At 57.0% G+C, this 16,277-nt stretch overlaps 1 protein-coding gene across 1 annotated transcript in view; it reads right to left on the bottom strand.

Annotated features, from left to right (window-relative positions):
• The window catches only part of PEPD (peptidase D), a 147,522-nt gene that overhangs the window by 71,553 nt on the left and 59,692 nt on the right, over positions 1–16,277 (bottom strand). Inside the window, exons 7-8 of the mRNA XM_084770840.1 lie at positions 5,623–5,698; positions 3,405–3,451 (exon numbers count right to left, since the gene is read on the bottom strand). Coding sequence (XP_084626966.1) covers positions 3,405–3,451; positions 5,623–5,698 — 123 coding nt within the window. The remainder of the gene's footprint in view (positions 1–3,404; positions 3,452–5,622; positions 5,699–16,277) is intronic.

Here is a 16,277-nt window from a genome sequence, read left to right on the forward strand (position 1 = left end):
AACAGAATAAAATTATTTTGTTACTACTTCATAATTGTTATTTTGCTGCTGGTATGACTCATAATGTAAATGCCTGACATGCAGAACATCTGATACATGACCCCTAAGGGGTCTTGACCCACAGGTTGAGAACCACTGCTCTAGGCTCTAGGGGTCTAGACCTATTATGGGCCACAGGTGGATGTGGCACACAGGGTACACATGAGAAAGCCAGCTGGCCATCATGCCAAATCTGTCTACTTGGCACCTCTGTACCCTGGCCAGGCACCTGCCAGCACTATGGCTGAGTTTCAGGCTGCTCTGTCCAAGAGTCAGGGAGCCAGCCGCGGAGGAAAGGAGCCTGAAGCTCGCCCCACGCTCAGCTCCGAAAGGGCTCCCAGCAGCCCCGCGCAAGGTGCGGCCTCCGCTGGAGTCTTGGCTTAAGGAAGCCAAATCCAAAAAGCAGAAGGGTAGCCTTACACCAAAGCAGAGCAGTGCAGATGCTGATACTAAGAAATTACAGGCAGGGCGCTGGAGGGAGGGCCCCGGGTCAAAAGCACTTACTGATCTTCCAGAGAATCCAGGGTTAGTTCCCAGCACCCACACCAGCTGGAGTTACTGCTTGTAACTCCAGCTCCAGGGATCCCGTGTCCTCCCCAGGAACCTGCATGCACATGGTGCACATTACACATGCACACACACACACACACACACTCCTGCATGCACATGGTGCACATTACACATGCACACACACACACACACTCCTGCATGCACATGGTGCACATTACACATGCACACACACACACACCCCTGCATGCACATGGTGCACATTACACATGCACACACACACACACACTCCTGCATGCACATGGTGCACATTACACATGCACACATGCACACAAACACGCACATCTGCCTGCACATGGTGCACATTACACATGCACGCACATGTGCACACACACACACACACACACACACACACACACACACACAGATGCGTGAGCACGAGAAAGGGCTGACAAGATGGCTCAGCAGGTAAAAGCACTTGCCTCCAAGCCTGACAACCTGAGTTTGATCCTTGGGACTCAGGGGTCAGAAGAGATGATCTCCTGACCTCCGTAGGCATGCTCAGGTGCGTACACACACACCCCCATACTAAATCAACTAAGTGAATACAAGAAACACAGTCAGTCTTCGGCAGAAGGGACTGACTCTCAGAACCCTGTGGATACCAAGCAGCCTTCCAGATGCCCAAGCCCGTGGACCCACACCTACTCTTCCATCAATACAGGTCAAGAATAGTTACACTGTGCGGCCTACGGAAAGATGACAAGGAAGGGCCTGTGTACGCGCGCACCACAGTTGGGGGGGAGGGGCCTGGATCCCTGATGCGCGTGCTCAGGTAGAGAAAGCTGCTGGCATTGTTTATTTGGTTAGATGGGACAGTGGCGGTGTGGTTATAGGGAGGGAAAAGTCTCCCCGACTGAGGCAGCTGCTGAAATATTTACATGGGAGATGATGACACGATGTCTAGGCTGCTCACATGCGCCAGCAAACCAAAACAGAAACACAAAACTAAGCAACAATGGACGAGGACCTTGGGGTTCATTATGCTATTATAACTGCTTCAGATTTCTGAGAAACAAAACAAAACAAAACAAAACCCCTCCATCATACTAAGGCGCTCCTCAAAGCCTATGGAGCTCTGCCTGTGGGCGGCCGCAGGGTCAGGGGCTGGGGAAAGAGTGTCCCAGGGCCCCTTGCGGGGCCAACCCCTACAGCACAGGGCACAGCTGGCTGGCAGGCCGAGATTGTGCCCCCCCCCCCCACACACACACACTGAGGTGTGCTATTCTTGCTCCGATTCCTTGGTTATTTTTATTTGAGGCATCTGTGATGGGTCACTGTGAGTCGACTCAATTGGGAACAGGTTTCTGGGGCAGTGCCAGTCTGTGGGACTCACTGCCCTGCCTTCCTCCCTGGGCCAGCACTATGCCTCAGATCCTTAAGGAGGCAGGGGGAACGCTGTGCAAACTGCTGTGCAAACTGCAGTCAAGGACACTGTGCGCGCCCCTCCCCAGAAGTGTCCTTGGCGAGGCAGAGCCTCAGCTTTGATAGGCAGCTGTTATATGCCGCCTCCTGGGACATCACAGCAGCGGGGGAAAGCCATTTTAACAACTCCATGCCCTTCAGGGTAAGATGAGGACTACAGAACCTCAGCTCACCTTTCAGGGTTAAACTCTGAAAAAAGCCCACAGTGAACAGATGCGTCATGCTGGTCACAGCAGACCCCACCTGGCGCCTCAGTACTGCTCTCTGTACTAGTGCAGCAGGCAATCCCCGGAGGGCTGGGATAACATAAAGTCCTTTCCTCTGTTACTATAATAAAATACCCAAGTCGAGCTATTTTATAAAGAAAAGAGGTTTGTATAGCTTATAATTCTGGAACCCAGAAGTTCAAGGTCAGGCTTACTACCGGTTTGGCCTCTTAAGAAGCCAGAGACCTGGGTGTGGCCAGGTTGGCTCTTTTTATAACAATCCTTTCTCAAGAAGTACCTTAAGACCTCTAGTACAGGACTCACAGTGACACATGGCCTCCCATTAGGCCCCACCTCAAAGGCCCGACCCCTAATCACATCACCACACTGTGGACCCAGCTTCCAGGACAGGAGCCCTTGGAAGACACAGCAGTAAAGAATCAGCATCTCCTGACATGGGACAGGCCTGATGGCCACCAGAGGGAAAGGAGCTAACAGCCACCACCCATGTACATGTCCAGGCAGGACAGGGAACCTGGGATGGGTAGGGTGACAGCACCTCTCCAGGTTACTGTGTGGTCACCTGTGGGAGACCCGGGATGTGGTGGAGGATCTGATCTGAGCCGACGGGTCCCGTGGGCATGGGCAGGAGTAAGCCCACCGCTGGGCCCCGGCGCACGCGGGCATGCCGACCCGGGAGTGGCAAGCCTCACTGGAGCTGAAGGCGGATGGGGCCCTCCAGGGTGCTTTATGAACCACTTAACCATCCCACGACCCGGGGTCGCTGGAGCACAGCAGACATAATGGTGGTATTTACACGTAAAAGCGGCAAGCTGTTTTTACTAGTGGCTTTTGGAGGCACAATAGCGGCTGTTTGGTAAAGTCTCCCCCACAAATTGCAGAGACAGAGTCCAAGTGTGGGATGATGGGACGCTAAAGCAGCCTGGAACGTTATCAAGGCCCATTACCATCAAACACTCTGCCAGGAGCCGGGGAGGCAGCGGCCGCCAGGGGGACCGTAAGCTCTGCCGAGGAGCCCAGCGCCGCCGCACATAATCCCCGCGCGGTCTGCGCGCGGTCCTCCAGCCCTTCATCTGTCACTGGCTTGGGGAACATAAATTGCTGGTTTTTCACGTTTTAATCTTTACCCAGAGAGACACAGCTTACCTTTCCATCTCGTACTCCTTCATCCCCACTCGCACGGCCTTCATTACCTAGAGGACGGGCATTAAGCAAAGGTATCTGTACTAAGTAACACGGCCTTATAAATAATGTATATCACTTCTTCAAAAGCTCCTCTTTAAAGCGGGGGGGGGGGGGGGGGGGAGCGATCTGTGCACAGTGGTGCAGAAAAGTGACAAATTGGGCCTCTTAACAGCCAGCTCCAAGACCCACAGAGCTCCCTTAGCTTACTGTGGAGCTCGTGTGTTTGAAAGCTGGTAAATATCATCCACATGGCCACAACCTAAAGGCAAACGATCTGACCAAGACGATTGGTTTTATTTACTTTTACCTACTTTTCATAAACAGAGAGATGAGCTGAGACAAGAGATTACACGGCCTTTCAACCATCCAGGTGCGTCATGGCTAACACTAAGCTGTGAGGGCCCCTTCAACAGGCAGGCTATCCCAGGCACCTCCAGGAGCCTTTAGACCTCTGGCTTCCTTATTCCCGTGTGAAGCTGTTTTTGGGAAAACGGGTGATGGGCAGACCTGGCAAAGTATGCCTGCAATATCAGCACTTGGGAGGAAGAGGCGGTAGGGAGCATAACTTTGAGATGGCCTGGGCTATAAGGTGAGTTCAAGGCCAGCCTGGCATATATAACAAGACCTGTGTTTAAAAACAAAAAGAAAGAAGCAGGGCGTGGTGGCGCACACCTGTATTTCCAGCATTCCGGAGGCATAAGCAGGTGGATTGCTGTGAGTTCGAGGCCAGCCTGGTCTACATAGCGAGTCCAGGACAGCCACAGCTACACAGAGAAACCATGTCTTGGGAGAAAAGAAAGAAAGAAAGAAAGAAAGAAAGGAAGGAAGGAAGGAAGACAGAAAGACCAAAAACAAAAAGAAAAGAAGAAATGGCTCAATGTTTAAGGAGTATTTGCTGCTCATTCATGAAGACTGGAGTTTGTCTCTCAGCAATCACTCTGGGCTCACAACTGTCTATAACTCCAGCTCCAAAGGATCGCGCCCTCTTCTGGCCTCCAAGAGTACTGCACTCACATGCAAATGCACACAGACACAAACAGTAATTTAAAAAAAAAAAGGAAAAGTGATGATTTAAATAAGAATGGCCGTATATGGCCAGAGAGTAGCAATCTGAAAGGCTTAGGGAGGTGTGCCCTTGTTGGAGGAAGTGTGCCACTGGGGATGGGTTACAGAAGCCCACGCCAAGCCCAGAGTCTCTCTCTTCCTGCTGCCTGCTGATCTGGATACAGAACTCCCAACCTCTCCAGCACCATGTCTGTCTGCGTATCATCATACTCTCTGCCAGGGTGAAAAAAAGGACTAAACCTCTGAACTGTGAGCAAGCCCCAATCAAAGCCTTTCTTTCTTTTCTTTTTCTTTTTCTTTTTTTTTAATGTATGAGTGCTCTATCTGTACCTACACCTGCAGGCCAGAAGAGGGCGCCATATCACATTATAGATGGTTGTGAGCCACCGTGTGGTTGCTGGGAATCAATCTCAGGTCCTCTGGAAGAGTGAACAGTGCTCTTAACCTCTCAGGCATCTCTCCATCCCAAGCTTTCTTTCATAAAAGCTGCCATGGTCCTGGCACCTCTCCACATCAATAGAACACTAAGACCGGTAGCCATAGGAGCTGGAATCATAGTTACAGATGAAGGATGCTTTAACACAAGGTAGGGAGCCCAGGGTATCAGGAAGTTGAGCCTTACTCTCTTTGGAGTGGGGCCATTTGGTTGGGACAGTCCTTGAGGCCTGGGATCATGACCCTCAGGAAGGTGGGTGCCTTAAGATGAAAAGAGGGAGCAGGGAGTCTCCATCCCTGCCCTGCACACACCAAGGAAGAGAGAATTTCTCTTGTGAAGCTTCCTGCCTTCTACATGGTTCTCGCTGACCACAGCCCGGGCAACAACACTCATCTTCCGTGCACTTCTCTCGCCCTACCAAAGTGATGCCGTCGGTGACAGTTCAGCTGTGAAATGCTCCCCAGACTGGTGTGCCCGGGGGAGGCTGTGGGGTTTTCAGGGGGTGAGGCCTGGCTGGAGGAAGTGGGGTGCCGCTGAGCTCTGTTTCCTGGTGGGCTGAGGTCAGTCCCTGCATGCTCCCGCCCGTCCCTCCTCCCTGAAGTGGTTTCTTGTCAGATGATGGCAGTTAGCAAAGTCGTTAGTGTGTTGCTGCCCAGCAGGAGCTGGTGCCCAACTCACCTCACGGTGGGCCTCGCTGGAGATCCGATTTGTGTAGCGCAAAACCTCTAGCTCCATGTCAGTCTTGAAGACTCGGCTGCAGAGAGGAGAGAGAAGGGACAAGTCAGAGGCCTGGCAGGGCCTGGACCTCCCCAGGGAGACGAACCACTACTCCTAGGAGCTAGGCCAGAGAGGCCCAACGCCCGCAGCAACATGTGATCCTGAGCTATCTAGAAGAAAACCTGGGTTGGGGGAACAGAACAGAGCGGTTGCCCCTTGTCCTAGCACCAGCCACAGGCAGGCACCCTATAGTGATGACGGGGTGGGGGAGCCCAGCTGTGGTGGCCATATACACACCCGGCCTGCTTGAGTCCCCCGTTTCCTCATCCATGGAAGGCGGATAGAATCTACGAGGTAGATGTGTTGGCCCTTACACTGAGGAGGGCCGCTAGCATCCTAGGGATCTGCCCTGGTGGCTGAGGGTACCTGTAGTGCTAGGAATGAAAATGGCCCCCGTAGGCCCACAGGGAGCGGCACTATTAGTAAGTGTGGCTTGTTGGAAGAAGCACATCACTAGAGGGGAGGCTCTGAGGTCTCAGAAGCTCAGGCTCAGGAGCGGCGACTACGGTCTCTGTCTGCTGCCTGCGGATCAAGATACAGAACCCTCAGCCCCTTCTCCAGTGCCTTCTGCCTTCTCCCCGCCATGACGATAATGGACTAAGCCTCTGACACTGTGAGCCAGCCCCAATTACAAGTTTTCCTTTATGAGAGTTGCCATGGAGCCGGGTGGTGGTGGCGCACACCTGGAATCCCAGCACTCAGGAGGCAGAGGCAGGTGGATCACTGCGAGCTGGAGGCCAGTGTGGTCTACAAAGTGAGTCCAGGGCAGCCAGGGCTGTTATACAGGGAAACCCTGTTTCGCAAAACCAAGACAGTCTCCCCTGGGTCCCCCCCAGTGCACCCTGAGACTCAGGCCTTTGACCAAGACACGGGTGAGTGGCAAGAGGCAAAAGGGACGGCAAGTCTTTCTATCCCGTATGCAGGAACAAACCTGGAAACAGCTGGTCTGCAGAGCAGGAGGCTGGGGAAAGCACGAGGATACAGGGAGCGACAAAGTGTCAGTAGAGGACCCTCAGGAGTCCCCTACAGGTCACTCCAGAGGTGTCTGGAGGGCATCACAGCTAAGCCCTGGTGACGGATGAGGCAGGGAGCGCCTGGTTTCTAGCCAGTCTTATCCCTAAGTAAGGTTCACGTAACAAGAGTAACTGCTTAGTCTCCTTTTCCACCCCATCTGAGGTGACTAACAGCAGGTCCTTGGACATGAAAGGCCGGAGACAGACCAGGGGCCCATCGCACCCCATCTGTGGCTCAGACACCCCACTCTTTGCCTTGGTTTCTCCATCTGTGAAGTGGAGATGATGGCACAGTTTGCCCAAAGGGATACTGTGAGGATTCAAGAGTTGCTTTGCTTTTCTTTTCTTTTCTTTCTTTCTTTCTTTCTTTCTTTCTTTCTTTCTTTCTTTCTTTCTTTCTTTCTTTCTTTCTTTCTTTCTTTCTCTCTTGAGACAAGGTCTCATTTCATCTAGACTGGCCTTGACCTCTGCAATAGGTGTGTGCCCAGCAGTCTTGCATTTTGAAAGTACCAAGCACAGTGCCAGGCACCTGGTCAGAGCTGTCTGGCCCATGAGTAGAGAGTAAAGCTTGGAGCTGTCGCCTCACTCACACTGCTCCCCTCGAAGCCTTAGACAAGTTGCCTCAACCTGCATCTCAGGTGACTGTTTCTGGGACCCCCGTGACACCCGAACCCACAAATTACACATAGCCTCCACACACCGTCCTAGCCTTAGAATCGTTTCTAGATGACTCACCTCACCCAACACAAAGGATACGACAAGAAACTGGGGCTCTGCAAGTATACTACACTGCGGCTCAGATCTGCAATGTCCTTGGGGGTTCATCTTTTGATTACTTGCTCTCCACATGGGATACTGTTTTGGGAGATTCTGGAGTTTTATGTAGGGACTAAACAGGGGAAACAGGTCACTGGGGTGGAACATTAAATTATGCCACCACTTCCGGTCAGTTCTCTCCGCTTCCTGGTTGACCAGGGAGTGATCAGCTCTCCTCTGCCACGTGCTCCTGCTGCCTTGATGTGCCTGCCCAAGGGTATGGGGCCAGGCCTCAGTGGACAAAACTGTGAGCTGGAACAAGGCCTCCTCCCGCACTTCAGTGTCTTTGAGAAGTACTTCTGTTACATAGATGCGAAGTGACTGACATACGTTCAGACACAGCCACTGCAGCACAGCGTTGGAGTGTGGTCCTTGTGGACTATGTGCAGTTTACGCTTGTTCATTCAAATGCTCATTTCTCCACCCCACTCTCTGGATCAGTCTGGACACTGCACTGTGATGATTATTCTAAGTACCTCCGGTTTCAAGTTTGTGTAAACACGTCACCATCTGTTCTCTGTGTTGTCAATAAAAACCAACTAGCCAATGCTGAGCAATAACAGAGAACAGGGTGGGACATCCTGATAGGTGAGGGGAAGAGAAAGAGCAGGAAGGGAGATGGGGAACCATCTAGAGAAATGAACTGGGCCAAGGGGTTGATTTAAAAGCAAGTATAATGTGGGAAATCTGAATGGGAAGACGGTATACTCACACAGAGGCTTAGGATGGAGTAATTATTGCATAACATTGTGCTATAGGCTAACTAAATAGATCCTGGTCGCTCTGTGTTGTTATCTGGGTATAAAGCTGATTTCGCTAAAATAATAATTCAATATTAAATATTAATTCAACAAGACCCACTACAGAGCACATGAACTATATGTGCACTGGATGACGTACGTGCACAAAACCAGTGCTGAGACAGGACTAGGTGTTTAAGGGATAGCAGAGGCTAGACCAGGGCGTTCTTATAGACGTCCTTGAGGTAGATTTAGCATGATGCTCAGTGCCTGGCGGATTCAAGTCTTGATTTTTAGAACGTTGTGGAATTTTCCCATCATAGCTGACTGAACCCATGGAAATGGAGGAATGATTGCATTTCCGAACACTGGAATTTACAGCAGGCCTACACACAAGGCAGGACACTGCTGAGAAATAAACATAGCCTCTTTTTCTTCTTAAGTTTCATTCGCTAGGGTCTTACTTATGTAGGTCCCATGAATGGCAACGGATACTGGCTAACTCACCTCCTCGGGCACCACAGCACTCACTCCCCAACACCTGAGAGCACTGGTAGCCAGCCAGGGCTCCCCAGGAGTCTTGATGACCCCTGACTTCCTCTGTGGATGTTGCTGGTGGCACCAGCTGAGGTATGTATGTGTCTGCAGCCCAGTCCAGGCCTGTTACTTCCTCAGTACTCTTCCTCATCATTTACCTCAGAGGTCAGTTTCCCAGGGAACACGCCCGGAAGGGCATCTTCAGTCCCATTTTGCAGTCAGGCAAACTGAGACTTGGTCAAACCAGTATCAAAGGCTGCACGGCCTACTGTGCTTTAGTGGTTCCCCTGTGCTCACACTCCACACACAGTCAGACTACTGGCCAAATACAACAGGAGAGGGTGGTGGCCAACCATTCAAAAGTGCAGGAACGAGAGAGAGAGAAAGAGAGAGAGAGAGAGAGAGAAAGAGAGAGAGAGAGAGAGAGAGAGAGAGAGAGAGAGAGAGAGAGAGAGAGGGGGAGTGTTCCAGGCACACAGCAGCAAAACAGGTGACAGGTGGCTATAACAAGATCCTAGTAAGACTGATCTTTATTTTTATTATTTTAAATTTTATGAGGATGAGCCAGGCATGGTGGCACATGCTTTTAGTCCCAGCACTGGGGAGGCAGAGGCAAGCAGATGTTTGAGTCCGAGGCCAGCCTGATCTACAGAATGAGCTCCAAGACAGCTAGAACTACAACAGAGAAACCTTATCTCAAAAAACTGGAAATTAATTAATTAATTAAAATGATAAAAAGAAAATAATCATTTTTGAGATTGGCATGGTGGTGCACACCTTTAATCCCAGCACTCGGGAGGCAGAGACATGCAGATCTCTGAGAGTTCAAGGCCAGCCTGGTCCTACAAAGCAAGATGCAGGATAGCCAGGGCTCTGATACACAGAGAAACCCTGTCTCGAAAACAGAACAAAGCCAACAGTGTGAGGATGTCTGTGTGTGGGTCTGTGCACGTAAGAGCCTTTGCCTACGGAGACAAGAAGAAGGTGTCGGATCCACTTGGCTGGACCGAGCCACCATGTGCATTGCCGGCCACTCAGGTCCTCTGCAAAAGTAGTGTAACCTCCTAATCAATGAGCCATCTCTCCAGCCCCTGGGACAGTTTTAGAAAGTGCCATCTGCCTGAAAGTGTAATTAAGAGCCGCAGAAGGTAAGGTGGTCGGCAAGTCAAGGGAATGAGCTGGAAAAGACAGTGGTCAAAGCACGTGGCTCTGCGAACGTCCACGGGAAGAACTGGACGGGCTCCTTCCCACACAGACGTGCAAGACACTTAAGAGGGCGCAGGGACGTGGTAAGGGAAACATACAGTTGCTCTCTCGGTAAGAAGGTGGCAAATAAAGCTCTGGCTTAAGTACAGATGCACAGAAGCTACAGTGACTCTCTGGGCATCAAAGTAACAGCACACACTTCCTTCCTTTGCAAGGGGGGACTGGAGTCTCATGGTGGATTTGGCATCGTGAGTGGGGCCTCAGGGTTACTTGCATCCCCTTGCAGTGCCATCTGTGATGTATCCCAGCACACATGTCACACGTGCAGTGCCGGCAGGTCTGCCTCCCAGTCTACAGGCAACATGGCTATGGAGGGGCACACTGAACGCCGCCAACGTGAATCCAGGAGCGGGAAGGCTCTGCAGCACAGCAGCCCCAATTCTCGGAGGCCGGGTCTCTGGTGTGGACCTGAACTGTCCCTGTGGAGGCCTCGGTCATCAGCCTGCAGGCAGTCTCGTGGGGGCACAGTAGGACCTTTACCAGACGGGGCTGGAGCTGGAACAAGTAGGTCAGAAGCCGTGGGCTGAGCTTTCTAAAGGTGTGAGCCAGAACAAACCTTCCCTCCTTTACACTGAAGACCTCGGGGACTTTGTCACAGTGGCAGACAGCTAAGAATCGTGGGTGTGAAAATGTCACTACATCCGGGGAAGGATGAGGACTGAACTGGATGTGTCAAGGACAACTGGGAAATTCCTGTTTGTAATTATTTTCTAACTAAAAACCACCACCACCAACAAAAAAAACCCCTAAACCCTTCCTCACTAATGTATTTTACAGATGTGTGTGTGTGTGTGTGTGTGTGTGTGTGTGCCTGAGCATATGTGTGAGCATCACATGTGTGCAGGTGCCTGTGGAGGCCTGAAGAGGGTGTTTGGGTCTCCTGAAACTGGAGCCACAGGTGCTGGTCAGCTGCCTGACATGGGTGCTAGGAGCTGACTGAGTCCGGATGCTCTGCAAGAACAGTCTATGGGCTTCTATTGCTGCCATCGACACAGTGACCAGAGGCAGCCTGAGGAGGGAAGGGTTTATTTTCATCTTATAGCTTGTGGTCGGCATCCAGGGAAGTCAGGGCAGGAACCTGGAGGCAGGAGCTGATGCAGAGGCCATGACAGAGTGATGCTTACTGGCTTGCCTAGCCTGCTTGCTTACAGACCTTAGGACCACCAGCCCAGGCGTGAACTATCCACAGTGAACTGGGCCTTCCCTCACCAATCACAAATAATAATTTTTTTTAAAAAAGCACACTGCATGCTTGACCACAGGCTACTGATTTGGCAGGAGGTAGGGTGGGCATTTTCTCAACTGAAGTTCCCTCTTCCAAAATGACTCTGGCTAGTGTCAAGTTGACATAAAACTAGCCAGCACAGGCAGCAAGTGCTCTCCACTGATGAACCGTCTCTCCAGCCCCTCTGTATTAACCTGTTTTACACTGACACACAAACTGTACATTTCAGTATATTTAATGATTCTGGCTGTATAATTAGCAAATCTATTACCTCAGGCACACATTTCGCCCCCTTTTATTTTGAGATAGAGTTTTACTATGCAGACTAGGCTGGCCTTGAATTGTTATGTAGCCCAGGTTGACTTCGAACTTGCGATCGCCCTGACTCTGCTCCTAAACTGCTAGGGTCACAAGTAGACGCCACCATATGTAGCTATGTATCATTTCTTTGTATTAAAAACATTCCAAACTCCTCCCCCGTAGCTAATTCCAAATATTCACTTAATTGTGAGCAATGATGTCTGTCCAACTGCACCATGGTGCCCAGTAACTGCCCTCGCTCCACACACTCTCCCTCGCTCCACGCACTCCTCCCTCGCTCCACGCACTCCTCCCTCGCTCACGCACTCCTCCCTCGCTCACGCACTCCTCCCTCGCTCCACGCACTCCTCCCTCGCTCCACGCACTCCTCCCTCGCTCACGCACTCCTCCCTCGCTCCACGCACTCCTCCCTCGCTCCACGCACTCCTCCCTAGCTCCACGCACTCCTCCCTCGCTCCACGCACTCCTCCCTAGCTCCACGCACTCCTCCCTCGCTCCACGCACTCCTCCCTCGCTCACGCACTCCTCCCTCGCTCCACGCACTCCTCCCTCGCTCACGCACTCCTCCCTCGCTCCACGCACTCCTCCCTCGCCCCACGCACTCCTCCCTCGCTCCACGCACTCCTCCCTCGGTCACGCACTCCTCCCTCGCCCCACGCACTCCTCCCTCGCCCCACACACTCTTTCCCTCGCCCCACGCACTCCTCCCTCGCCCCACGCACTCCTCCCTCGCCCCACGCACTCCTCCCTCGCCCCACGCACTCCTCCCTCGCCCCACGCACTCCTCCCTCGCTCCACGCACTCCTCCCTCGCTCACGCACTCCTCCCTCGCCCACGCACTCCTCCCTCGCCCCACGCACTCCTCCCTCGCCCCACGCACTCCTCCCTCGCTCCCACGCACTCCTCCCTCGCTCACGCACTCCTCCCTCGCCCCACGCACTCCTCCCTCGCCCCACGCACTCCTCCCTCGCCCCACGCACTCCTCCCTCGCCCCACGCACTCCTCCCTCGCCCCACGCACTCCTCCCTCGCCCCCACGCACTCCTCCCTCGCCCCACGCACTCCTCCCTCGCCCCACGCACTCCTCCCTCGCCCCACACACTCTTTCCCTCGCCCCACGCACTCCTCCCTCGCCCCACGCACTCCTCCCTCGCCCCACGCACTCTTTCCCTCGCCCCACGCACTCCTCCCTCGCCCCACGCACTCTTTCCCTCGCCCCACGCACTCCTCCCTCGCCCCACGCACTCCTCCCTCGCCCCACGCACTCCTCCCTCGCCCCACGCACTCTTTCCCTCGCCCACGCACTCTTTCCCTCGCCCCACGCACTCTTTCCCTCGCCCCACGCACTCCTCCCTCGCCCCACGCACTCCTCCCTCGCCCCACGCACTCCTCCCTCGCCCCACGCACTCCTCCCTCGCCCCACGCACTCCTCCCTCGCCCCACGCACTCCTCCCTCGCCCCACGCACTCCTCCCTCGCCCCACGCACTCTTTCCCTCGCCCCACGCACTCCTCCCTCGCCCCACGCACTCTTTCCCTCGCCCCACGCACTCCTCCCTCGCCCCACGCACTCTTTCCCTCGCCCCACGCACTCCTCCCTCGCCCCACGCACTCCTCCCTCGCCCCACGCACTCCTCCCTCGCCCCACGCACTCCTCCCTCGCCCCACGCACTCCTCCCTCGCCCCACGCACTCCTCCCTCGCCCCACGCACTCCTCCCTCGCCCCACGCACTCTTTCCCTCGCCCCACGCACTCCTCCCTCGCCCCACGCACTCTTTCCCTCGCCCCACGCACTCCTCCCTCGCCCCACGCACTCCTCCCTCGCCCCACGCACTCCTCCCTCGCCCCACGCACTCCTCCCTCGCCCCACGCACTCCTCCCTCGCCCCACGCACTCCTCCCTCGCCCCACGCACTCCTCCCTCGCCCCACGCACATCCTCCCTCGCCCCACGCACTCCTCCCCTCGCCCCACGCACTCCTCCCTCGCCCCACGCACTCCTCCCTCGCCCCACGCACTCCTCCCTCGCCCCACGCACTCCTCCCTCGCCCCACGCACTCCTCCCTCGCCCCACGCACTCTTCCCTCGCCCCACGCACTCCTCCCTCGCCCCACGCACTCTTTCCCTCGCCCCACGCACTCTTTCCCTCGCCCCACGCACTCCTCCCTCGCCCCACGCACTCCTCCCTCGCCCCACGCACTCCTCCCTCGCCCCACGCACTCCTCCCTCGCCCCACGCACTCCTCCCTCGCCCCACGCACTCCTCCCTCGCCCCACGCACTCCTCCCTCGCCCCACGCACTCTTTCCCTCGCCCCACGCACTCCTCCCTCGCCCCACGCACTCCTCCCTCGCCCCACGCACTCCTCCCTCGCCCCACGCACTCCTCCCTCGCCCCACGCACTCCTCCCTCGCCCCACGCACTCCTCCCTCGCCCCACGCACTCCTCCCTCGCCCCACGCACTCCTCCCTCGCCCCACGCACTCTTTCCCTCGCCCCACGCACTCCTCCCTCGCCCCACGCACTCCTCCCTCGCCCCACGCACTCCTCCCTCGCCCCACGCACTCCTCCCTCGCCCCACGCACTCCTCCCTCGCCCCACGCACTCCTCCCTCGCCCCACGCACTCCTCCCTCGCCCCACGCACTCCTCCCTCGCCCCACGCACTCTTTCCCTCGCCCCACGCACTCCTCCCTCGCCCCACGCACTCCTCCCTCGCCCCACGCACTCCTCCCTCGCCCCACGCACTCCTCCCTCGCCCCACGCACTCCTCCCTCGCCCCACGCACTCCTCCCTCGCCCCACGCACTCCTCCCTCGCCCCACGCACTCCTCCCTCGCCCCACGCACTCCTCCCTCGCCCCACACACTCTTTCCCTCGCCCCACACACTCCTCCCTCGCCCCACGCACTCCTCCCTCGCCCCACGCACTCCTCCCTCGCCCCACGCACTCTTTCCCTCGCCCCACGCACTCCTCCCTCGCCCCACGCACTCTTTCCCTCGCCCCACGCACTCCTCCCTCGCCCCACGCACTCTTTCCCTCGCCCCACGCACTCCTCCCTCGCCCCACGCACTCTTTCCCTCGCCCCACGCACTCCTCCCTCGCCCCACGCACTCTTTCCCTCGCCCCACGCACTCCTCCCTCGCCCCACGCACTCCTCCCTCGCCCCACACACTCCTCCTCGCCCCACGCACTCCTCCCTCGCCCCACGCACTCCTCCCTCGCCCCACGCACTCTTTCCCTCGCCCCACACACTCCTCCCTCGCCCCACGCACTCCTCCCCTCGCCCCACGCACTCCTCCCTCGCCCCACGCACTCCTCCTCGCCCCACGCACTCCTCCCTCGCCCCACGCACTCCTCCCTCGCCCCACGCACTCCTCCCTCGCCCCACGCACTCTTTCCCTCGCCCCACGCACTCCTCCCTCGCCCCACGCACTCCTCCCTCGCCCCACGCACTCCTCCCTCGCCCCACGCACTCCTCCTCGCCCCACGCACTCCTCCCTCGCCCCACGCACTCCTCCCTCGCCCCACGCACTCCTCCCTCGCCCCACGCACTCCTCCCTCGCCCCACGCACTCCTCCCTCGCCCACGCACTCCTCCCTCGCCCCACGCACTCCTCCCTCGCCCCACGCACTCCTTCCCTCGCCCCACGCACTCCTCCCTCGCCCCACGCACTCCTTCCCTCGCCCCACGCACTCCTCCCTCGCCCCACGCACTCCTCCCTCGCCCCACGCACTCCTCCCTCGCCCCACGCACTCTTTTCCCTCGCCCCACGCACTCCTCCCTCGCCCCACGCACTCCTTCCCTCGCCCCACACACTCTTTCCCTCGCCCCACGCACTCCTCCCTCGCCCCACGCACTCCTCCCTCGCCCCACGCACTCCTCCCTCGCCCCACGCACTCCTCCCTCGCCCCACGCACTCCTCCCTCGCCCCACGCACTCCTCCCTCGCCCCACGCACTCCTCCCTCGCCCCACGCACTCCTTCCCTCGCCCCACGCACTCCTCCCTCGCCCCACGCACTCCTCCCTCGCCCCCACGCACTCCTCCCTCGCCCCACGCACTCCTCCCTCGCCCCACGCACTCCTCCCTCGCCCCACGCACCTCTTTCCCTCGCCCCACGCACTCTCCCTCGCCCCACACACTCTTTCCCTCGCCCCACGCACTCCTCCCTCGCCCCACGCACTCCTCCCTCGCCCCACGCACTCCTCCCTCGCCCCACGCACTCCTCCTCGCCCCACGCACTCCTCCCTCGCCCCACGCACTCCTCCCTCGCCCCACGCACTCTTTCCCTCGCCCCACGCACTCTTTCCCTCGCCCCACACACTCTTTCCCTCGCCCCAGCACTCCTCCCTCGCCCCACGCACTCCTCCCTCGCCCCACGCCACTCCTCCCTCGCCCCACGCACTCCTTCCCCTCGCCCCACGCACTCCTCCCTCGCCCCACGCACTCCTCCCTCGCCCCACGCACTCTTTCCCTCGCCCCACGCACTCTTTCCCTCGCCCCACACACTCTTTCCCCTCGCCCCACTCACTCCTCCCTCGCCCACACGCACTCCTCCCTCGCCCCACGCACTCCTCCCTCGCCCCACGCACTCTTTCCCTCCCCGCCCCCACGCACTCCTCCCTCGCCCCACGCACTCCTCCCTCGC

Source organism: Acomys minous (genome assembly GCF_964271855.1).
Source record: "Acomys minous genome assembly, chromosome: 20".
Classification (NCBI taxonomy): domain Eukaryota; kingdom Metazoa; phylum Chordata; class Mammalia; order Rodentia; family Muridae; genus Acomys; species Acomys minous.